Source organism: Rissa tridactyla, chromosome 6, assembly GCF_028500815.1.
Source record: "Rissa tridactyla isolate bRisTri1 chromosome 6, bRisTri1.patW.cur.20221130, whole genome shotgun sequence".
Taxonomy (NCBI): Eukaryota; Metazoa; Chordata; class Aves; order Charadriiformes; family Laridae; genus Rissa; species Rissa tridactyla.
In genome coordinates this window covers 36098495-36122185 of record NC_071471.1, presented here as the reverse complement: position 1 = coordinate 36122185, position 23691 = coordinate 36098495, and the positions used below count along the sequence as shown (strand labels likewise).

Sequence of the window (23691 nt, the reverse complement as noted above, 5' to 3'; positions counted from 1 at the left end):
CTCAGAGCCGCAAAACTTTGCTCAGGGAGAATAAAAATGCAAATCTGATGTGTCCTGCCACCAAGCTCCTCCTGCTAATAAGGTATCAAAGATGCCGAGTGCTATTATGAAGCCCAGTGGCGATGGCAGCCACTGGCAACGTTCTTCCAGGAGGCCCTCATAGGCGCTGGCATCGTCACCTCAAAAGGTGAGACTCGGCTGCAGGTGGGAAAACAAGTTCTTCGCGTGGATTTAGCAACCTAGGAAGCAAGCGGTGCGTGATGCCGTGGATTTTTGGGAGGAGTCATGCCCTTTTCCAAGACCCAGAAGGGAGAGGTGGGTGCCCGGGGCAGCCGGGATGGGAAACCGCAGTGCCTCCCTGCGGTGCAAGGTCCTGCCCTCTTCCCATCACCCGCCACTCTGCAGGCCATGTCTCTGAAGGCTGCCAGCCTCTTTGCCCCCTCGGGGAGGCCAGCATCCCATGGGCACGTGGCACGGGGCAGCCAGTGGCCCCTGGAAGCAGCTGGCCAGCAAAGAGCAACGTCAAGTTATGGCAGGAAGGTGGGGATAATTCCCATAAATGCACACCCTGCACCGAGATGAGGATGGAGCTCAAACCCTACCGGCGCACGTGTCCTCCTGATGGCACCTGGGCAGCGTTTGCCAGGATCAGAGCCCTGCATCCAGCATCTTTCCCTCATCCCACCTGACCTGCATCACACTGTACCTCCGAGTATCACTTCCCCGGGAGCCGGGCTCATCCCTACCGCACATCTCCCAGCAGAGCGCTCCATTACGGCTCCATCTCCAAATTCCTGCGAGATGTTTGCCTTGGCAACCCGGCTGGGTGGTTTTTAGGGGCCGGGAGTGCCCCCCTCAGCCCCCTGCCCACCCAGGGATGAGGAGGCAGGCTTGGGAAACGAAAGCGTCAGGCTGAAAATGGAATAAATGAGGCAGAACGTGGAAGTCAAGGCCGGGCCTGGCTTGACGGGAGACGCTGAACTGCAAGTTAAGGGACGGCGAAACAAGGTCAGCGAGATTTATACCGACAGCTTTGGATGGCTTCCAGCCCCTGCTGTCGGTGGCGAAGGCTTGGAAAAAGAGGAGGGGGGAGGGAAAAGTTACTTTCCTTCTAGGAACCGCGCCGCAAGCTCTGCAGGGAAAGCTCCAAAAAAAACCCGAAAAAAACCCCTTGTTTTCCAATTGTAACGCAAGACGGAGCCCGGCTGCGGCAGACGTTGAGCTGCGGGGTCAGTGGGGCTGCAGAAGAGTTCAGGAGTCCAGCACCACCTCGGTGCCAGCCCTGATGCCTGGGTGAGGGGCTGGAAACCTATTTAACTGCTCCTTCCCAAACACACAGTGCCCACCTGTGGGCTTAGAGCCGCCTGATGGCTACGGCATCCAAAAGAAATATATATACGGCGTATCCCTGTGAGGCAGCCGGCTGTTAAAGCCTCGTCGTGCTGGTGGGGCTGGCTCGGACCACCCTGGGGGTGCAGGATGCCGAGCCCAGCAATGCCCGCATCCCACCACCATCGCTTCGTCTCTGGGGAGACAAGCTATCCCCGCCGAAATATGCACCCATGCCACGGGACACCCCTCCCTGCCCGCTCCCTTGGCATCGCCAGCCCTCCCCTGGATTTACAGTGAGGTTTTTCTCCCCCCGAGGACCAACACAAACGAGGTTAGCCTTGCCCAGGCTCCCTCCAGATGTGCCTCCCCCTCTCTACACGTTGACCATCTTATTAATTTTTAAGCATCCTCCCGCGAAAATTAAGCTTGCTGGAGTGTAAAAGCCAAAGCTACAGGGGTTTTTTTGCCTCTTCAAGCTAGCCACAGAGCATTTTCCAGTCTCCTGGGGCCCCTTTCAGTCCCTCGACCCACAGTTATCGCTCCCGCGTGACCCCGGCGAGTGCTTTCGAGTGAATCTCATCCAGCCCCGTCTTCCTCTTTCAGCACTTTCAGCTCGAGCTGGGGAAAATTAATTAATTTTTCATTTGTATAGGCCAGAAAACAGCTTTTTTCCCTTTTTCCCCCTTTTTTTTTTTTTCTATTTTTTTCTTTCCCCCGCAATATTCGCTGATCAAATGTGCGAAAGAGAGGAGCAAAAGTCATTTCAAGCCTGGGGACCACGGTTTGCACACACTTCACTGCTAGAAAAGAGCCAGCTCCGATGCTTTGCACGATGCCCCCGACTCCTGAGGCTTCGAAAAACCTTCCCCTTGCTGCCCGCAGGGATGCTTTCCCCTCCACGCAGGACAGCCTTTGCATTCCTCCCCTGGATTTAGCCAAAATTCCCTCTTCTCTGCAGCATCCCCTGTCAGACCACGATTCCTGCCTGCCTCGGCACGTCCCGGACCTGCTGCTCCCCAAAATGACGGGGGGCTTGGCTCTGAAATGAGCCCAGGGGTCTGATGGGGCTGGGAGGGCAAGAATTTGGGGGGAAAGGAAAGTTTATGGTGCTTGGAGGTCTGGTATCAGGCCTACATGGCTTTTATTTTTAGTTTCCCAAGCCCTGGCTCCACAAAAGCATCGTAATTACTATTCTTCAGCTGTAAAATGAAACACAGATGCGCTCTCTTTGCAGAGGTCCAACGGTCTCGTCGGGGGGGGATGTGGGGGGGAACTGCTAGAGGTACATCATAGAAAGAAAAACATGGAAATTATTGTCATTATCATCATTATTATTATTATTATGTCAGAGCTATTTGAGGTAGCCCTGGCCTGGCCTCTTCCCACACCCCTTCCCTTGCTTCGGCAAATTGGAATTATATTGTCCCCCAAAACAGCCCCAAAACACCCTTTATTTTCCCGGAGGGGTCAGGGAATCCTCCCAAGTTTGGTGCCGAGAAGCTAATGTCTGTGGGACTTGGATACATCTGGCATTTTATATTATTTCCCCACCCACAGCCGGGTGGGGAAAATAGGAAAAAAGTTTTTGTTTTTTTAAAAAAAAAACCAACACTTTTTAAAAAAAAAAAAACCCAAACAAAACCAAACCACAGCGCTGAAGCCCCTGATAACAGCGGTGATTTCGCTGGGGCTGCAGCAGGTTTCCCCTTGCAGTCCCACGTGCCAGCGGAATATTGGCTCCTCGATGCATTTTTCCCCTTTTCGATGTATGCAAAAACATCAAGACACGTGAATTTAAGCTGCCAAGGATTTCTGCTCCCCCAGAAGGGGAGGGGGGGAAATAAAGCTTGGCCCAGGCAAGAGAAGCCCCCTTCCCTTTACCTCCTTTCAGCCCAAAGAGGGGACCCTTTGCCAGGGCCCCCACCTGCTGGAAAGACACAGCAAGGGGGAATCTGGCCAGGAACAGCTCTATTTTTGCACGTTTTTGAGTCAAAAAAACCCTCAATCTTAACAAAATAGAGGGGGTCCCACATGGCTGGCTTATTAGGGGGGGAGTTTCACAGAGGGACGAGGGAGCTGGGATGATTTTTTTTTAATTTATGTGTTTGTTTATTGCACGTATTTATTATATGTGTCCTTATTCTGGCAGAAAATAGCTCCTGGCAGAAAGCTTTGCTTTTTCTGGAGGGAGGTGGCCGATCTCAGGGTACACACGGATGAGCGTGGGGCTACACTCCAGTAAAATATTTTTTTTTTTTTAATAAGTGTTTTACATTAAAACACTCTTTAATAGGGATTTAAAAGACAGCTTTGTATCCCTGGATGGATAATGGATACCACTTAGCACTGCCAAGGCTTACAGGTTCATCATCATTATATACAGGTGGGGTCTTTTTTAAATTATACCCTTATTTATGACATTTGCTATGGGAAAAGAGTGCATCTAGTGGGGAGAAAAACCTGGAAAGCGTCTGCCAGCACACAGCAAACCCTCAGGGTCGGGAAGGCAAATAGAAGCATTAATAACTACAAGCTTATCCATTTAAAAAAAGAAATAAAAAAAAAAAATCACCTCGTTATCCAGTAGCAGAGCACGGCTACAAAAGTCGCCGTTGCCACGTTACCCCCACGCCACAGCCAGAAAAGAAGGGAAAAAAAAAAAAAAAGAAAAAAGAGTAATAAAAAAATCTCTCATTGCTTTTACGACAATGGAGCTGGAGTCCCAAACTGGCCAAAAAAAGCCCACCTCCTTTGATGAGGATCCAGGGTATTTTGGCACGCAGGAGCGAGCGTCCCTCCTTCCCTGTGTGCTCAAGGCTTCCCAAGCGGCAAAAAAAAGGGGGGCATTTCTCCAGCTCCTGGGCCCACCCGGGGGCAATTTGCCCCCTCCCAGCGCAGGTGCCCTTAGGAATGTGGGTCCCACCCCTGCAGGGATGGAGGCTCCGATGGGGATGCGGCGCCCTGATAGCTTTGGGAGAACGCTGTGGTCCAGCATGGCAGCCTCGACATTCCCTCCTACAGCAATATAGCTACATAAATATATATTATTTTTTTTTCCCCCCTCTGGCATTATTTGTTAAGGCAGCCCTGGGCCTTTTTTTCTTTAAATTATTTTTTTGCTGAAAAAAAAATACTCCAGCCCCACATCTCATCTCTTTCAAAGTCCATCAGGGCTGTTTCATCATGGAATCAATGTGTTGGGTTGGAAGGGACCTCTAAAGGCCATCTAGTCCCACCCCCCTGTAGTAAGCAGGGACATCTTTAACTAGAGCAGATTGCAATTTCCCCAAAGAGCATTTTTCAATGCCAGGAATAACTTTTTCCATAGGTAGAATAAGGTAAAACAAAGCCAAAAAAAAAGGGCAATGATACCCAGAGCTGTAGGGATGCCCCATGTCTCCCCATGGAAACGAGATGCAGACCTGGGATGACACATGGATGGATGCTATGCCGTTGGGCTGACATAGCCAAAACCCAGACAGGGATTCACGTTTCCTGCTCTGAAATCAACCCTTTAGGACTGCTGGCTGGGATTTAAATACCTACTTATCTGCCCCAAAATAACCTCGGCTCCCCTCGGCTGATTTCCCGTGCCCGGAGTCCCAAACAAGAAGACGGGGAGAGCAGAGCAACAGGAGTGTAACAGGTCAGAAACCTGCAGAAAACTAGTTTTCATGAAAAAAACTCAATGCAATCAGCCAGTGAGCGTTCCTGCCGTGGGCTTTCCTCTGCTGAGCAAAGCCAGCTCTGAAAAAACAGGGTAAATAGGAGTAATAAAAAGGTGAAACAAATAAAGGCTTGTTTTGCTCCCTGAACCTCACATTAAACGGTTTCCCAGTGGGAAGGTCAGCTAGCAGACCCAGCCAATGGAAAACAGCTTTTTCTAAATTTTTTTTTTTTTTTTTAATATAAAAAACCCCTTTGAGTTTCTTTTTTGTAAGCGTTTTTTTGGTCCGACCGGAGCCCCCTTGCTGATGCCTCCCTGGGCTGAAATGCTGCTGCTGGCAGGGAATATACCCCAGCGAGGCTAGAGGGCAGCTCATTAACCCCCCCATCTTACTAATAGCTGCTTTTATAAGTACAGCTTTATATTTATATTCTATATAGTACATAGAATATATATATTATATATTTTGTATATGCAATATATATAGTGAAACCGCAACCTGAATTTGCAGCAAATCGAAGTATCGCAGCCATCCGGATGGGAGAATTGACGGGGACCGGGACACCCAGCGCCCTTGAGGATGCTGAGCCCCATCACCCAGCCATCCCACCCCCCACCTCGTGACCCCCTCCACCTTGCACTCGGAGCTTACCCCTCCGAAACCCATTGGGAGCCAGGTTTGACTTATCCTCTGGGAGAGGGAGCTAGCTTTCTGCCTTCCCAGCCTGGGGAAAAGAAGAAATAAATACACAGCACGGTTGGTTTTTCATGTTCAAACACATTCCCATCTCCATGGCTTTTTTTTTTTTTCCCTTTTCTTTTTTTTTTTTTTCCAGACAATTGCTTTTGCCCCGCGTTGGAAATTGCTTGTTAGGATGGTGGGAAAGCAGAAAGAAGCCTTTGAGCCCGCTAGGTCCAGGTGATGCAAATCTCCAGCGAGACTAAAGGGGCTGGGATTTCCTAAGCAATTAAAAATCCTGCCTAATTAAGCCAGGGCTATTAGGCAGGGCTTCCAAGGGTTGCTGCCAGGGGCAGGAGGATGGGGATGGGGCCTGGCTGAAAGCAAAGAAGCCTGCAGGTGATTTCTTTAGTAAAGCAGAATAAATGGAGATGTACTGCGGCCCTGTGAAAATGGAAAGCACGTGTGTCGAAAAAAAAAGAAAGAAAAAAGAAGAGGGGAAATAAAAAAAAAGAAGAGGGGAAAAAAAAAAAAAATTGCATCGACAGCCTCTCGCAAATCACTAAGTCAACTGTCCCACTACATCAGCAGCAGACTATCCAAACACCGAAATACCCGGTGAGGGACAAAATATTCAGGCAGATATTTCTGCATTTAAAAAACAAATAAATAAAAAAAATAAAACTAAAACGCATGGTTAAGTCAAAAAAAACTGAGGGACCCCTTGGGAATGGGGGTTCTCACAGCAGGAATCATCCCAATGTTTAAGGAAAAAGCATCCCCTGCTATTTAGAAATGCTGGGTTTTTTGGGTTTTGTTTTTTTTTTTTTTTTTTTTTTTCTTTCCACCCTTCACATCTGAATTTCGGCTGCCTGCGCCTCCTGGCCCTGGCAGCAGATGAAAGCAGCCACCGGGGCAGATGGAGCCGGAGCGTGTGCCCCAGCTTTTTTGCTTCCCCATCCGATTGTATCACCCCTCCATCCCGGCTCCCACCCCTACTACTGACTTCCTCATTGCACCCACAGCCGCCAGGCCCCTCTCCAGCCCTCATTTGTTTTGATTAACTTTCTTTAAACTTTTAACTTAAAATTAATAAAAATCCCTATATTAATTATGCTTTTAAATCTACTCTTTGCTGAGCAGCGACTTCCTTCCCCCAGCATCACCTTGGCAATGAAAAGACAGGTCTGGGAGTTTGGGGTGGGGGGGAACGGTGGGAGAGCTGCATCCAGGGCTAAAAAAAATGTGGAAGAATCAAAGAAGATGCCCAGAACTTAAAATTACTCAGGTCTGCAAGACCTAATTAAAGCTACAAGTGTTTATGGCTCTATATATACATATATATCCACAGACAGAGACATAAATCCCTGCGTGTATGTGTATATATATATACACACACACATAATATATATATATACACACATACACACATACATAAATATATATAGATATGTGTCTATATGCCTGTCTATACATGTGTATATATATCTGTGTATCTATGCGTATATATACATATACGTCTCTATATAAATACATATATACACATATTCAGGTGTGTATGCCACATTGGTTTAGGGAGAAAGTGAGGATGGTCTCAAAAAAAATCCGTCACGATTCCATGCATCTGTAAAATTCAGGCACTGGCATCCCGGCATTTCACAGCCGCTTTTTCAAATCACGCCCTGAAGCACCCGCCGAAAAGGCTTGAAGATTTTAATTTACAATATTTTTATTGCGTCCAAAAGAACCCCAGAAATTCCCGTGTTCTAAGGCAGTTTCGGAGCTCGCCCCCTCCTCCCTCCCCACACCCCCAGGGTTTTTTTTTGTTTGGGTTTTTTTTTTTTTTTTGGGGAAAACAGTCTTTTTTTTCCTCTCCCCCTCCCCAGGAGAAAGCAGCGGGGGGGTGGGGGGTGTCCCCCCGCGCCCCGACCCTACACAAAGTCCCCACGGAAAGGGCGGGAGGTGGCCTCTTGTGCCTGCCAGCGGCCCCGCAGCGTGCGCAGGGCTTTGCCCTCCAGGCTCTCCAGCTCCGGGAAACCCAGCTGGTTCAGGATCTCGTAGACCCCCGCCACCGCCGCCACCTGAAAAACAGAGGGAGAAGAGAGATTTAACCCCCCCGCCATCCTCGGGATGCTTTTGCCACCTCCCGGGTGAAGATGCAGGGCGGATGGTGCCCCGCATTCACGTAGCCATCCGCCTGCAGCCCCCCACCCCCGTCTTTCCTCCCGCCAGGGTTTATACATTTCCTAAGCCGCTTCCTCGCGGCTGGGGTCAGCCTTCGCAGGGTTTGTTGGCTTTGGCACTCTTCTGCCAAAAAAAGCTACAATGGCCCCTTGTTTTCGCTAAAAAAACCCACAGAGATTATGCAGCAGGAAGGGGTGCTTTTGGGGGGGGGGGTCAAAGGCTCCTTTTATCCACAGGTTGGGTGTATTTTCCCCCCCTCCCTTCCCACAAGCGGGGCAAGGGGCAGTTATAAACCCATAGACTGAAGATGCTGCACTCACTCACTCAAGATGCCGCACTTGCTTACTTAAGATGCCGCGCTAAAGATGCTGCGCTTGGTTACTTAAGATGCGCGCTAAAGATGCCACGCTAAAGATGCAGCTCTTGCTTACTTAAGATGCCACGCTAAAGATGCTGCACGCGTTAAAGATGCTGTGCTTGCTTACTTAAGATGCCGCGCTAAAGATGCTGCACTAAAGACGCTGCACGCGCTAAAGATGGTGCATGCACTTACTTAAGACACTGCACACACTTGCTAAAGATGCTGCTCTTGCTTACTTAAGATGCTGCGCTAAAGATGCTGCACGCGCTTACTTAAGACGCTGCGCTAAGGATGCTGTGCTTACTTAAAACGCTGTGCTAAAGACGCTGCACTTACTAAAGACACTGCACACGCTTGCTAAAGATGCTGTGCTTACTTACTTAAGATCCTGTACTTACTTGAGATGCTGTGCGTGCTAAAGAGGCTGCACTTACTTAAGATGCTGCGCTAAAGATGCTGCACACACTTATTTAAGATGCTGCACTTCGATGCTTTTAAGCCTCCGCACCCAGCCAACAGCGAGCACCACGTGTCTCCACCCCACCACGCACTTCCACTCCATCCACTGCACATCTCCACTCCATCCACCGCACATCTCCACTCTGGGATGGTCCAGCCCCAGCCACCGCCTCCCCCGAAACGGTCGGGCAATGCAAACACCCGCATAACCGGGATGCTGCACACCCCCGCCCCGGTCCCCTTTCCAACGAGATGGGGCAGTAGGGAGGGGACAGGACAGTGAGCAGCCGCTTTCATCTCCCACCTGGCAATCAAACATGCCAATACGAATTAGCGGTGCCAGCGGAGGCAAGTGAAGGGACGAGGTGTTTTTCCCCCCCACAAAGGCCAATGCCGTGCAAAGCCAGGGAGAGAAAAGCTAATTCACCACACAATAAAAATGAGGAAAATAATACAAAGCAGGAAATAATGGGGAATTTGGGGTCCCTCCCCACCCCCCTCCATTTTTTTCAGCTGGCTCCCAATTTCCAGCACCAGCATCCCCATCCTCCCGGGCCCTCCCTCCCTGGCCAGGCAAGGCAAAGTAGGACAGCTTTTAATTATTTTCTTTCACTTCCCCGACCTGTTTGGCCAGAATATTGTATTTTTAAGAGACCAGAGGTGAGTTTGGGCACAAGGAGAGACAACCAAGCTAACCAAGCCCAGTGGAGGGCCCTGGGCGGGGGGAATTGGCTGGTGGCCTCCCATCCCCAGATGCCACAATCACAATCCCAGGAAACTTCAAAGAGGAGAAAAGGGCAGGTTTGGGGTGGGGGGAGCAGCGCATTCGCATGTTGGGGATGCCACCCATCTCCAGGCTTTCCCTGACATCCTGGTGAGATGGGAGCTTGCCTGGAGTGAAGGGGCCATATACAATGGCCCCAACCACCAAAGGAAAATCCTATATAAAAAAAAGACGGGGCTCTGCTTCCCAGTGCCCTGTAAATACGAGGTGGAGCGAGGTCTTGCTGGCAGTGTAGGCAGGCGAAGCCTCACCTCGCGCATCCAGAGGCTGAAGGGCCGCTGCCAGGAATCCTTCTTCTCCAGATGCAGGTAGGCATTGAAGAGGATCAGGTAGACGTAGCGCTCCAGGTACTGCAGGCTCCGCAGCTGCAGCATCCGCGTCTCCTTCTCGTCCTTGGCCGACCTCCCCTGCAAGGAGCAAGAAACCAGCTGATGGTGGTACCCGGGCGGGGGAGAGCATCCCAGAGGCAGCTCCTGCGCCCAGTCCTCACTCACCATCCACATCCCAGGTGAGAGGTTTGGTGGGGAAGGACCTCTTGAGCTAAGGAAAAGCCATATACACCGCTACACAACAGCCCTCCCACCCCGTTATCCCCCTCGAGGAGCCCAGCCCAGCCTGCAGCCTCCAGCCGAGGAGGGAGGACCACTTTGGGGACAAAAATAAGTGTGTCCTTCCAGCCCGCTCCTGCCGCGGCCTGGCAGTCCAGCCTCTCATTACCTTGTGGTTTCCAGCATATAAAAACTTCCCCTTCCCCGTACAGACCTCGAAAATAGAGGAGGGATGGCTAAACGCGCGGGGTGTGCACCCAGGAGCTGGGAATAGACACCCAGGTGCAAAGCCAACCCGCAACCACCAGCTCCTAGACTGCAAAGCCTTTCCCCAGGGAAAAACACGCCCCTTTCCAGCATCCTCTGGTGGGATTCAGCCTCCGCCGCCGGAGGAGGAGAGGCCACAGCAGCCACCCAGCACCCCGCTGCCAGGCTGGGGTCATCCCACCTCCTATTATTGTGTTATTTTATATATATATATATATTTTATTATTATAGCTGTTGTTTTAAGAACAGACGAGCCCTGCAGTGATGCCCCTTCCAGGAATTAATAAACAATAAATAAGGAATAAACAGCCAGCCAGCATAAAAGCTCTAAATCCCGGTAATCCATAATCCCGCTGCATTCCCTCCCTCCCAGACCATCCCAAAGAGCAGCCAATTCCTCGCTCCAGTGTCAGCACCGACCCACTCCGCTTTCTCTCGGTCCTTCCCCGGCACCCCCGGGCTTCGGAAAAAATCGGGCTTTGTTCAACCCATTCGCACCCTTAGTCGTGGCAGCAGCAGGCGAGCCGTTCCGCCCCAGGGAAAAAGCATCTCCTCTGCACCAATGTGCCAGTATTTGCAGACAGCAGATCCTATTATCCCATTATTTATCACATTCTTCTATTCTCCTATTTATTTTTTATTATATAATCCCATTATTTATCATCTTATTATCCTCTCCTATTTATTTTTTATTATATTATCCTGTTATTTATCATCTTATTATCCTATTATTTATCTTCCATATTATTCTTTTCTTGTATTACCCTATTTTTCCCTCCTAGTTAAGGGTGGGAAGGGTTAGGAACAAAGCCAAGCAAGTACCAGAGCACCTTTTCCTTCCCTCTCTTCACCCAAACCCCATGTTTCTCTAAACACTAATTACAGCTTAATTAAAAGTCCATTAGGGCAATGCCTAGCCTATACAACTCCTGTAATTCCTTTCTTCAAGCTGCCTATCATAGGGGAAAAAAAAAATAAAAAAAAATAAAAATTAAAGCATTTTCACGTGCTTTTCCCCAGCCAAATCCAATGGGATGGACTAAGCAGCCGAGAGGGAAATGCAAAACGCAGGCGGCGACAAAAGGCTCTTCCTAGGGCAGAGGGTGCGGATGACTCCCCTCCTTATCTCGCTTTCCCACCGGGCTGGGATATGGCCGGCCCGGAAACAGGATACGGCCCAGGAACACCCCCATGCCGGTCCTGACCGCCGGGAAGAGGGGCAAGGAGGTCACGGGAATTGTCTCCCAGAGGGAAAAAAAACAAACAACAAAAAAAACCCCAAACAAACAAAAAAAAAAAAAAAAAACAAACAAAAACCAAACCCCACACCGGGAACAGCCTGGAGATGCTGCTCCGCCGGGGTCTTCCTCCCGGGACCCCCAGGGCTGAGCCTACAGACACAGGGAGCAGGATCACCGGAGAGCACAATTAAATCCATAAGCAGCCACTCGTTCGTTTAGCATGGGAGTTTTGCTTTTTTTCCTCTGCAGCAGCAAAGCACACAATAAAGTAGGTGAGAACTCCCACCGGCCACATGACCATCTCCCCATAACACATAAATTGGGGGGGGGGGGGGGGGGCGGGGCGGAATAAAAAAAAAAAAAATTACCTATCCCCAATAATTTCACAGTAGTTACTGCTGCAAATACTCAGTCCCCAGCGGCTCATCCCATGGAGCCCAGGTTCTCCCCCAGACCCAAAAAAACCCACATAGAGGACCCCATAAACCAAGAGGCAAACGCCCAGGGAGCCGCGGATGCTACTGGGTGATTAAATGCTTGGGGCTTTCTTTCCGTGGTCAATCGTTCACCGCCATTAATTGAAAACAGGGGTCAATGGCAGCCGCGGGCAAGACCATCACAGGGACGTGGGTCGATCCAGCCTGGGCAGGATCAGTCTCAGCCCTTCAAATGCCCTGTGAAATAGTTGCACAGCTTAAAATAAAAATCCCTAAATCTGAAAAAAATATCCTTTCTCCCCTTCATCAGCTGCACAGAAGCTCCCAATAAAAACCAGGCTGCAGCCACGGGCTCGGCTGGTTGCAGGATGCCTCCTGCGTGGGCACGGATGGGTCCCTTCCCCGAGGATGGAGCCGGAGGAACTTTCGGTGCTGGGAGAGGAGTGGGACGGATCAGCCCTGCCCTCTGCCGGCTGTGTGCCGCTGGATGGCCGGGATGCTGGCTGGGATTCTGGGTGGGATGCAGGATGGTGCCAGATGGGCAGGATGCTGGGTGGGATGCAGGATATTGGGTGAGATGCGGGATGGCACCAGACAGGCAGGATGTGGGATGGCACCGGAAAGGCAGGATGCTGGGTGGGATGCGGGATGGCACCAGATGGGCAGGATGCTGGGTGGGATGTGGGATGGCATCAGACAGGTGGGATGTGGGATGGTACCAGATGGGCAGGATGCTGGGTGGGATGTGGGATGGCACCGGAAATGTGGGATGCGGGATGGCACCACACAGGCAGGATGCTGGGTGGGATGCAGAATGGCACGGGATGCGGGACTACAGCGGATAGGGGGGATGCTGGATGGGATGTGAGATGGCACCAGACAGGCAGGGTGCTGGCTGGGATGCTGGGTAGGATGCGGGACGGCACCAGACAGGTGGGATGTGAGACAGCACGGGATGCAAGAGGGCACAGGGTGACCATGACCAGAAGAGCCCTGGCACCTCTCTGGTGACATGCCAGAAAGCTTCAGCCAAAGAAACTATCAGCTTCAGCAGAGCTGGTCCCGCGTCCTCTGGGATCGGGTGCAATGGACACAGGCAGCCACGTGCCAATGTGGAAGAGGGGCACGCTCACCTGCCGGTAGGTGCAGATGATGATTTCTCGGAGGTGGTAGTGCATGGGTGTCATGGTCTCACTGACAGTGTCCAGGGCCATGTCCACCTCCTTCTTCATCCGGTGACCATCAGGCAGGAGCTGGACCACTTTCATCACCACCTGCAGCATGGGCAGAAGCGGCAGGGCCTTCACCGGGTGCTTCCTCGCCTCAACCTGACTGCTCCATCCCTGCCCGGGGGAGGACCCAGCCCCCCAAACAAGCTGCTGTGGATAAGGGGTGGGTTCAGGGGGCGATCCTGAATCAGTCAGGCCCAAGGACTCACCTCGAACTCCCCTTTGGTGTACTTGGCATCAGGCACACTCACGATTTCCTCCTCGCTCATCTCAGGGATGCCCTGGGACAGTCAGAGAGGACCGTTAGGGGCTGCATGGCCCCATCCCCGCTGCCCAACAGCTAAGCAGAAATTTAGACCCCGAACTCAACCCGTCAGGATCCCAGACATCCTCCACCTCCTCTCTACACAGGCAGAGAAGCACAAAATTTTATGCCCGTCTGCTCTGCAAGGGGACCTGTGTCTCTCCTGCACTTAGCCCTTCGTCCCGCGGCGGGAGCTCTCGGGAATGGGGTGAAGGCTCCCCAGGGACGCACCCACACTTCTCCTGGACCTTGCTGGGGTCTAGGCACAACAAGAGGTCAACGAACCGGCATCCGCCCCTCACAGCCCACCCTGGCCCTCCCCACGCTCCTGTTGTGCCATGGCTGCTGTGGGATACACTGGGCTTCCCCAGCAGCCCCCGCTCCGGCCTGAGCCCCCAGGAGACCTGCAGAGCCCGGTACCCACATTGAAGTGCCAGAGGGTGAGGACAGCGATGACCATGGCTGTGGTGGTCCTGCCCCGGCCACTGGAGCAGTTGAAGACGAAGGCTGTCCGCGAGTCCTCAGCGAGGGCACTCTTCATCGCCTCCAGCAGCCGGTCAAAATCCTGCCAGGAGCAGAGCCAAGGGGGTTTTATGGGTGCAGTCCACCTCCCTTCCCCACCATGGCATCCCCCTTGTCCATCAGCCTCCCCTCCCTCCCCGGTCAGCTGAAGACACCCAGGGTGGCTGAAGATCTCCCAGGGGACCCCTCCCCGCCCCACCAAGCACCCAACACTGAGCCTGGGCACACCACCATAGTCCTGGGGCTGGGTGGCATGCAAGTGCACCAAGCAACCGACATTCGCCCCACAACAGACTTGGGAAGGAGGTAGCAGCACCATCCCACCCCCTGGGGTACCTTCTCCTTGGGAGCGCAGAAATCCGGGATGGGGATGCGGCGGTAGGTCAGCCCCTGGCAGACATTCTTCTGCTGGCTGAATATCTCCTGCGTGGTCAGGCAGCTCTTGAAGAGCTTCATCTGCTTCTCTGCCTCCAGGTACACCTCCAGCCACTTCTGGCACTTCAGCAGGTCACCCTTCAGGGTAGCCTCTAGTTTCTGCAGAGGATGGAGAAACCCCCCCCACTGTAAGACCCGCTCCTCTTTAACTTTTTCAGGATTTAATTTTTTTTTTTTTTTTTTTTGACACCCCCTTCTCCAACACCCTGCAGCCAACGCAAACCCCCACACCAGGTCCTGGCTGCCGCTTCTGCCCAGGACCACGGTCCCCAGCAGCATGCTTGACAGGAGCCTCGGGAGCATCATCATCTCCCACCACCCAGGCAGCTCCTCCACGCGGCTGCGCTGCTGTTGGCATCCAGGTTCCTCCACTGCCTGTCTCCTCCACAAACCCAGCTGGGAACATCTGCTCTCCTTTCCCCGGGTGCCTTTTACCCTGGCTTTCAAGCCGCGCTATAAATTCTTCTGGGGGGTGGAAAAATCTCTGCTTTGCTCTGCCTTTGGGAGCTCTTACAGGGTGAGAGCGAAGCCAGGAGGACCTCTTTATTTTTGTACGATGAAAAGCAGGTGGACAGGCTGGTTTTGCATCAGGTCCCCAGCCTCCAGCAGACAAAGGAGGGCACAAGAGCCAAGCACAGCACCTGAGTCGATCGCTGCCCCTCATTGCCAAAATTAAAAAAAAAAAAAACAAAACCCAAACCAAGCAGCTCCAAGGGGTGAGGGGTTATCAAAGCCTGCGGACATCACCCAGGAGGGCTCCTGGGAGGGGGTGATGAGCCCTTCGCGGCTGGGCAGGAACCTGGGCAGCATCTCGGCGGTGGTCAGGAGCTCACCTCCAGCTGCTGGGGCGAGGCGGTGGGCACAGGGATCAGCTCCTCCAGGTGCCCGGGCTCCCGCAGCGTGTAGATCTGCTCGTTCCCCTCCAGGACGGCTTCTTCCCGCAGGTTGATCCAGACTATGCGGGCATGCTTCCTCTTGGCGTCCGTCAGGTACCGCAGGACACTCCCCAGGGTCTAAGGGAAGGGGTGGGCAAGGGTGAGGGGAGGGCTGGGAGCCCGCCGCGGGCCACCCTGCCCACCACAGGGTGCGCGCCCCTCACCTTGGAGCTGGGCTGCGCTGTCCCGTAGACGGGCATCTTGGGCACCCGTCGGAAGTTGGCCACGCTCATCTCCTTGGCGGTGCTCAGCACATCCGGGCAGAAGCGCTCATCCGCCACCTGCAATGGCAAGGGTTGTGTCCCCCGCCCAGCATTGCAGCTGCCTTCTCCCACCCATGGGCTTTGCAGGAGGGTTCCCAGCACATCACCACCTCTCACCCATGGTCCCCACTCAGGAGAAGTCCCCAAGCCCTTCCAAGCCCAGCAAGATGGGGCTCAAAGCTGCATGGCTGCATTTCAAAGGTGGGAGATGCTCTTCTTGCCACAACACCATGCCAAAGCAGCAGCAAGCCACCACCAGCTCTGGCCTCCTTCCCCCTGCCACAGCCACCCAGGAGCACCAAGAATGGCAAAGCTGAAGATAGGCCGGCAGCTCAGGCTCATGTTACGGGGTGCCCCAGCATCCTGGTAAGCGGGGTCTGCAGGGCTGGACACATCTGTGTGGAGAGAAGGTCTCTGGCCACATGACCATCCTTGCTGAGGATGGAGGCAGGACATGGACCTGGAGACCCCAACGTGGACCTGGAGACCCCAAGACTCGGCACCTGCCCTACGACAGGGAAACCCTTTGCTCCTCCCACCCCACTGAACCTCTTTGAGGGCAAGCATCCCAGGAAGGTGCCGTTCCCAGGGGACAACCAGGAGCCACCAGCCCCATCCCCACACCCAGGACGGATACCCACCAGCACTCGCGTCCCCTTGGTGACGAGGTCCCCAGTGACGGTGAACTCCGACCAGTTCATCTCCGCCTGCAGCCGGTAGAGCTCGGGGTGCCGACACATCCACCTGCTGAAGCTGAGGGCAAAGCCCAGGGGGTACTGCCGGCGGGGGGCCGGGGAGGGGGGGGGACGCGCTGTCAGCCTGGGCTCGCACCCCCTGCCCACATGCAACCCCACCGAAGAAACCTGCATTTGCTTGGGAAACTCAGAGGTGGAGACCCCCTTCCCTCCCACTATAAACAAAAAAAAAAAAAAAAAAAAAAGAAAAGAGCAAAGGAGGGGTTTTGGGGTTGGTGGGGGTTTGGTTTTGGTTTTTTGGGGGGTTTTTTGTTTGGTTGGTTGGGGTTTTTTGGGGTTTGTTTTTTTTTTTTTTACCTGCTCATGAAGGTAGTAGTTGAAGGCGATCAAGTAGAAATAGCGTTCGAGGCTCTGCAAAGTCCTCTGCAGGAAATACTCTTTGGTGCTGCTCCCCTGAAAGCAGAGGTGGGTGGGATTCGAGATGCCCAAGGCCGGCCCCGCAGTCCCCCGAGGAGACCGCGGGGCTGGGGAAAAACCCTGCACACCCTTGTCCGCGCTGTTACCTGCTTTGGAACAGAGACATGCAAGCAGCAAGCAGACCTGAGGCATTTTTTTTTTTTTTATACATCAGTTTTTTGCAGGTAAGAAGGGCAGAAATACCACTTAAGATGCTCAGAAGGTTTTTTTGCATATTCACGCTTCCAAACGAGAAGCGGGAGGGGAACTACAAAACCCAATCTGGAATAGTTTTTTATGTTTTGTTGGGTTTTTTTATTTTTTTTCTTCTTTAAATGAAACATTTCAAGTTTTCCACGTTAAATGGTGCTTCACGGCATAAATCTGCATTTCAGCTCAAACAAAACCTTGCCTTTAGCCCAAGGACACACCGGGAGCAGTTCCAACGGGACCCGAGGGGTGATGCTGTCCCGGGGGGGACACACTGTCCGGATGCTAACGGGAGACTCGAACCCAAGGGGAGGGGGCTGGTCAACACAAGGTCCTGCCCCCACCCCAGCCATCTCCGTGGCCTTCAGCCAAGATGCTCGGGTGGTGGCATCCCTGGGGAGAGAGGTCCCGGTGCCAGCGGTGCCGCGGGTAGGGATGCGGGGAGCCTGCCGGAGACATCACCCCCCCAGCCCCGTGCTCCGGGTAATGTGAGGAACAGTCAGGGACCTCTCAGGAACCCCCGTGTCTGCCGTGAAAGACCTGTAGGACCCCAATGACCCGCTCCAAGGTCTGCATCTCATGGGGGGTGGGGGGTGGTGACAGACCCTGAAATGAAGGGTGGTGCTAGACAAACTCAAAATAAGAGGAAGATGAGCTTATTAAACAGAGACATAAACCACACGCTCAGTAATATCCTCCCTTTCCGAGTGTCTCCATGCTCCCTTCATCCCCAGAAGCATCCCAATGCCCATGTAGCTGCTTTCAAGCAAGCTCTCCTCCTCATCTTCATCCTCACCATCCAAACCATCCTCACCATCTTCATCCAAACCAGGCGTGTGCCCCATCAGAGCCATCTCCTCCCAGGGTTGGAAACTCAAACCCGTGGGATTTTCCACAATCTGGAAGCCACCCCTACACTGCCCTTAGGGCAGGGGTTTGTATATCCCAGCCAACACATCAACCCACAATTCCGGCACCAGTGAAGGAGCACCCAGCACAGGATGCAGGAGCATCCCTGGAAAGCCCATCCGGACCCCCTGCCCAGGGGACGATGGAAAATCCTCTAAGATGGGGCTGTATATAAAGCAGGAGGGGGCAGTCGGTTGTGCAAGCGGGGTTTGCGCACCTCCGACATTATGTGGCTGACTCCGGAATATTGTCTTATTCTCCGCAAGAGAAATTGGTCCCGCTGTCGTTTATCAAGAGGCAGGGCGGCGGGTTTCGCTCCGGGAAACTCAAAACAAAGGCTGGGAGGATGGAGCCGTGCCGGCTTCACGGCGCTTCTCCCCCAGCGCTCGGGCTCCTGCAGCGAAAACCAGCCCTGCAAATCTCTTGATATTCCCCATAAATAGGCTTTCGATGGAAAAAGGGGAATGATCTGCTTGCACTTCAGCTGCAGAGAGCTGGGGACCGCAGGGGGCCTCAGCATCCCACGCCGGGATGCACCCGCCCCTGCATCACCATTGCTCGAAGGACTTAAATCTCTGCTTTTACCCCCAAGGCAGGGCAGAAACCCACAGCCCGGCATGAGATCATTCCTCCCTGCCCAGAAAAGCCCTTCCTCTCCCCAAAAACAACCAGGGCTCCACCAGCAAAGCCTCCCCCACCCCACCCCGGTCCCACCTGCAGCCCCTCCAGCCCTACCAAGCCCCAGCTGGTTTTTGATGATGATGGAGCATCAGCATCTCCCTTCCTCATCCTTCCCTTTCCCCCTACTCCAGCACATTTTCCTGGCCCCTCGCCACTGTTTAAACCTGCTCTCGCTCCGTGCAGACTTTAAATAAACACTCCTTGCTGATAATTTACGGCAGTCCCCTGGCTGCTTGTTTCCCCGGCATCGGGGATGACATGGAGCAGCCTCTCCCAGCCGGGAAGAGTCCGGGAAAGGCTCGTAGGCAGCGGGGAAAATCCCCTGCCCCATACCCAAGCTTCCTCCCCGCTCCCCCCCATATAAGAAATCATCTGCCATCACACAAGCAGCACCAAACACACCCAAATCCAGCCTAAAAAGGGGGTAAAATTTGGAGTTTGCTATTAAATGTGAAAACACCACCAGTAAAGGGTCTCTTTCCTGCCCGCCCCCCCACCTCCCCGCCCCGGCTTAATCATTTTCATGGTGCTTTTCCTGCTTTAGCTGCACAGTGCCTGTTTTCAGATTGTCCGGCCTCAGCACTTCCACCCCACCATCAGCATTTCAATGGGAAAATTAATCTTCGAAGAGACTGGGATGGGGGCAGTGTCTCCATCCGAGCATCCTCCCTCCCTCCATCGCCTGGCGAGGAGCCCCCCCCGCGGATCGGACGAGGGGGAGACCAAAGCTTCCCGGGGTGGAAAACCACCCTGCTGGCTTTTCAAACCAAGCTCAAAACACCATCAACAGATACGAAAGCTTGACCTTGAGTGACTGTATTTGCAGGAAAACCTCTATGCAACAATCCCTCCCAGCTCCCGAGGACTTTTACCAGCCGGGCTGGGATCGATTTTCCAATTTTAGAGCTGACGAAACAAGGGCACAGGATAGTATTTGCCCCCGAGGTCATCTACCAGAAGCAGAAGGCCAAGGCTAAGATGGCCGGCTTTCCCCCAAATCCCAGCCTGCTCCCTTTTATGCCTCTTAAACAATTGGAAAAAATAAAAAAATAAAACAAAAACCGAAGAGAAGCTCTACAACCTTCCAGGTTTCACGTCTCTGGGAAAATTTTCAGCTCACAGGAAGCTTCGGATTTCCAGAATTTACATTCTTCTCATCCCCGCGACAAAAACAGCTCGATAAATTACCCAGCGGAGAGCAGGCGGCTCGCATCCCAGCAAGCCTTCCGTTAACGCACCTGGATCTGATAGTCCTCCCCAATCCCTTCCAGCTTCTTCTTGTACTCGTAGATGGCCTCCTTCATGTCATGCATCTCCGAGCAGGAGGCGATGGCACCGTCCACCTTGAGAAGAGCAAGTGGAAAGCCGCTCAGCGAGCCCCACGTGGGGGGGGACACTGACCTCACCCCCTCCACCCACCCCGCCAGGGACTTCTCCATCGCCCCCTTACCTCCTCGACTATCTGCTGGCCTTTGGGGACCGTCTCGATGAAGGTCTGGATGACCCGAAGCCTGTCCCTGGGAGATGTTTTAGGCGGGTGGGGGAGGCTGGGGTGGCAGAAGAAGGAGATCAAACTGGTCCTGGGGGCACAGGCATCCCCCCCACAGCCCCAGTCCCAGCAGATGCCCCGCTTACTCAGGCTTCTGGGTGGCTCCTCGGTGGTGGTGGAGGACGAGCGTGCCCATGGCCATGGCCAGGTTGGTCCTGCCCACCCCAGTCTGGCAGCCGAAGAGCAGCGCCGGCGGGGGTCTGCCGGGGTCCCGCAGCAGCAGGCCGGGGCTCTCCTGGGAGGGAGGGAATGCCAGAGGGATGGGGACCACAGGGGCATCCAGGAGAGCTGGGTCTGCCACCACAATGGCCAGGGTGGAGGGTGGATGGCCGGCAACCCCCCATTGCTGAGGGGACGGCATGGGGGGACTGGGACAGCACAACAGGCGGTCCATCCACTGCGTCCCCATGCCCTCCTAAGCCACCGGCAGACTTTGGCCTGTCAACCCCACCAGAGATGTTCCCACCACCAGTCCCCAGGCTGCTGAGACAAAAACTCCCAGGCTAAAATAAAAGCGAAGCCCTGCCATCGAAAGCCTTTGCACCAAATCCAGATCATTTCTCCCAAACCCGTTTAGGGAAGAGCCACCTGCGCAGGGATGATGGGAGGTGGCAAGGGGTGGTCACCTCCAGCCAGGGTTAGGGACAAGCAGCTGGACAACATGGACTTCTCCAGCAGGGTCCACAGCAATGGGAACGGGATGCAACTGTGGGCACAGGCATCCTCTAATGGGCAACATCAAGGCAAACGCAGAAGATGCTCTCCAGGAGTCACCTCCCCAACACGGCACCCTTGGCTGAGGCACAGGAGCAAATCCCAGCCCAACGTGGCTCCATGGACCAGGCGTTTTTGCTCAGCTCACCCTGAGGAAGTGGATGAAAGCGTCGAACTGCTCCTCCAAAGGGGCTCCCTCGGCAGGCAGGGGCAGCCGGTGGTACCTGCCGGGCACGGGAACAGACCTAATTAGGAGGATGGGGGCCATGGTGGGGGGGGCTTCATCCCCACCATGGTGGAGGACATGTGGCTGAAGATGGTATCAAGAGCCCAGCTAGCAAAAGCAAAGCCACCGACCACACGTGAGGAGAAGAAGGAGGAGGAAGGGCAGCACCTGTAGGAGGGCAGGAGGAAGACGGGTCTGCGGTAGACCTCCTCCGTCACCTGGATGTCCTCCTCGCACTGCACCCGCACGGTGTGGGGCTCGTCCCGCAAGCGCTCGATGTCGTTGTAGACGTAGTAGATGCTCTCGCTCAACTGGGCGAAGTCGTGGATCTAGCGGAGATGGGGACCACCATCAAAACCTGTGGGGCGCCCACCACCTCCAACAACCCCTCTTCGAGCTGGGGGAACGCAGACCCCCTGTTATGGGTGGGATGACGACCCCCTCCCAGCCCACCTCACCTCCTTGCGGATGGCCACCTCCAGGCTCTCCGCCCGCAGCCCCCGCTGCAGGTGCTGGAGGTTCTCGTGCAGGTTCTCCTTGCCCCGAGGGGTGTAGGACACAAAGTCCCCCTCCAACCGCAGGAAGACCACGGGCTCCTCGCGGACGCAGAAGAAGACGCACTCCTGCAAAGAGCCGGGAGGGAGAGGCTGCCCAAACAAGCTCTCCTGCCTTTTTCCGCCCCAGTTTCCACCCTCCCACCAACCTTGTGTCCCTCTCTCTGCAGCTTCTGCAGCACGAGCTTGAAGCCGTTGAGGCTGGGTTGCCCCATGCCGAAGACAGCATAACCTCCTTTGGCTTGTCGGAAATTGGGAGCACCACAGCTGCCGGTAGTGTTCAAGACGTCTAATTTGCCGTATACATCCCTGACCATGAAATATTTCCCCTGCAAAACAAGACAGGGCAAAAAAAGGTGGAGAAGGATGCTTGAGCGCAGAAGAAAAGTGGCTTTTTCTTGGCGATCTTCAAAATTAGCCCCAAAAAACCTTGAGGGCCCCAAATGCCATGGGTTTGGCATAGGGTGGTGGTGATCATAGAATGGTTTGGGTTGGAAGGGACCTTAAGGACCATCTAGTTCTGCCATCTGCCATGGGCAGGGACACCAACCACTAGACCAGGCTGCTCACCTGCACAAGGTAGTGTTCCAGCGTGGCCTCAGAGATGCGTCCCACCGTGTAGTTGGCCTTCAGCAGGTCATCGTGGATCTGAAACTCCTCCCTGCAGTTGTACCTGCAAGAAACCACATGCAGGTGGGTAAAGGGAAAAAAAAAAAACAAACAACCAACAGCATAGGTAAAGATTGAAAAAAAAGCAATATTTAGGGAAGAGGGTGCAGAAAAGCAGAGGTGTGGAGTTGCAAGAGGACTTACGTGATGACCACGGGCGCCACTTTGTTGGTGATGATGGACTTGGCCTTGCTGTTGTGGAGCCCCAGGGTCTGGAAGGAGTGGATGCTGAGGGAGCGCTGGTCCTCCATGCTGCCGTCGCCCGGCGCCCCACTCTCCGGGGGGGATGCCGAGACTGCCTGCTGCGCCGCGCTGGCTGTCGTACCCATCATCTGCAGGCGGCTGGGACGGGACGAGGACCGCAGGGAAAACGAGGAGGGTGGGAGGGAGAGAGAGGGAGGAGGAATTATTTTTTTCTTTTCCCAGCCGCTCCCGTTTTAGGAAGGCAGACAGCCGGCGAGGAGGGTAGGAACGCTAATCCTTCTGCTCCTGCAAAGGGTTTTTTTCTTCTTCCCTGCCCACTCCCCTCAGCCGAAAGTGGGGCTGAGGAGGGGGTGGGGAAAAGAAAGAGGAGGGGAAAAAAAAAAAAAAAAAAAGCAAAGCAAACCAGATCCATTTTGCCCCCAAATCTGCTGACTCAGCAGCTGGCACTGCAGCGGGACACAGCCTCATCCTCTGCTTTCCCAGCACCCACAAACCGCCCCAGCGTCCCTCCTCAGGTGGAAAACGCTTGAACAGCGAGTAAATATTACTAAATATTTAGATCTTTAGGATTTAGGAGGTGCCTGGAGCAGCAAGCGAGGCTCAGGGAGGTCCCTGGTCCAGGCTGTGCGTGTCGATGCACATATATAAGCACATACATAAGAGGGAGGCGGAGGAGGGAGGGCATTTTGCAGCCTCGGAAGTTGTGGGAGGCAGCAAGAAGGAAAGGTTCCCCCCACACACCCACCCACCCAACGCAGCAATAAATAACCCTAGAACGCTGAGAAACCCCCTTCATCGCACTGGAGTTATCGGGATGAAGGGATTCCTCCAGCTATTGACGAGCAAATGGGAAAGCAGCCGGTTATTCCCACGCTGGAGTGGCGCCCTCTCCCCCAGGGCAAGCGGGGGACCCCAAATGCAGACTCCCGTCCCCCCGCCCCCGTCCCCAGGGAGCTCATCCCTAAAGAGGGATGAAAGCAGAAAGGCCAGGGGAGGGGAGGTTGGAGGGGAGCATCGTGCCACACTCCACCGGTCCCGGACAATGGGCCGACTGTCTGCGCCAGCCAGGGACGCATCCTGGTAACCAAAGGAAGAGATGGCAAAGTCTGAAAAAAAAAACAAAAAAACAAAAAAACAAAAAACCACACACAAAAACCCCAACGATTCTGCCCACCCT

General features: G+C 53.8%; 1 protein-coding gene across 2 annotated transcripts in view; it reads right to left on the bottom strand.

Annotated features, from left to right (window-relative positions):
- Positions 1–2456: 2456 nt before the first annotated feature.
- PALD1 (phosphatase domain containing paladin 1) overlaps positions 2457–23691 on the bottom strand; it is a 28281-nt gene continuing 7046 nt past the window's right edge. For both annotated transcript variants that reach the window (XM_054206856.1, XM_054206855.1), the window contains exons 2-21: positions 22455–22652; positions 22212–22314; positions 21791–21970; positions 21546–21710; positions 21256–21416; positions 21010–21085; positions 20234–20382; positions 20049–20145; positions 19837–19941; positions 16700–16795; positions 16289–16423; positions 15549–15665; positions 15283–15462; positions 14351–14548; positions 13917–14057; positions 13398–13469; positions 13093–13233; positions 9718–9873; positions 5652–7759; positions 2457–2608 (exon numbers count right to left, since the gene is read on the bottom strand). In XM_054206856.1, the coding sequence (XP_054062831.1) occupies positions 7610–7759; positions 9718–9873; positions 13093–13233; positions 13398–13469; positions 13917–14057; positions 14351–14548; positions 15283–15462; positions 15549–15665; positions 16289–16423; positions 16700–16795; positions 19837–19941; positions 20049–20145; positions 20234–20382; positions 21010–21085; positions 21256–21416; positions 21546–21710; positions 21791–21970; positions 22212–22314; positions 22455–22642 (2610 nt within the window). In that variant the 5' untranslated portion in view covers positions 22643–22652 and the 3' untranslated portion in view covers positions 2457–2608; positions 5652–7609. The remainder of the gene's footprint in view (positions 2609–5651; positions 7760–9717; positions 9874–13092; positions 13234–13397; positions 13470–13916; positions 14058–14350; positions 14549–15282; positions 15463–15548; positions 15666–16288; positions 16424–16699; positions 16796–19836; positions 19942–20048; positions 20146–20233; positions 20383–21009; positions 21086–21255; positions 21417–21545; positions 21711–21790; positions 21971–22211; positions 22315–22454; positions 22653–23691) is intronic.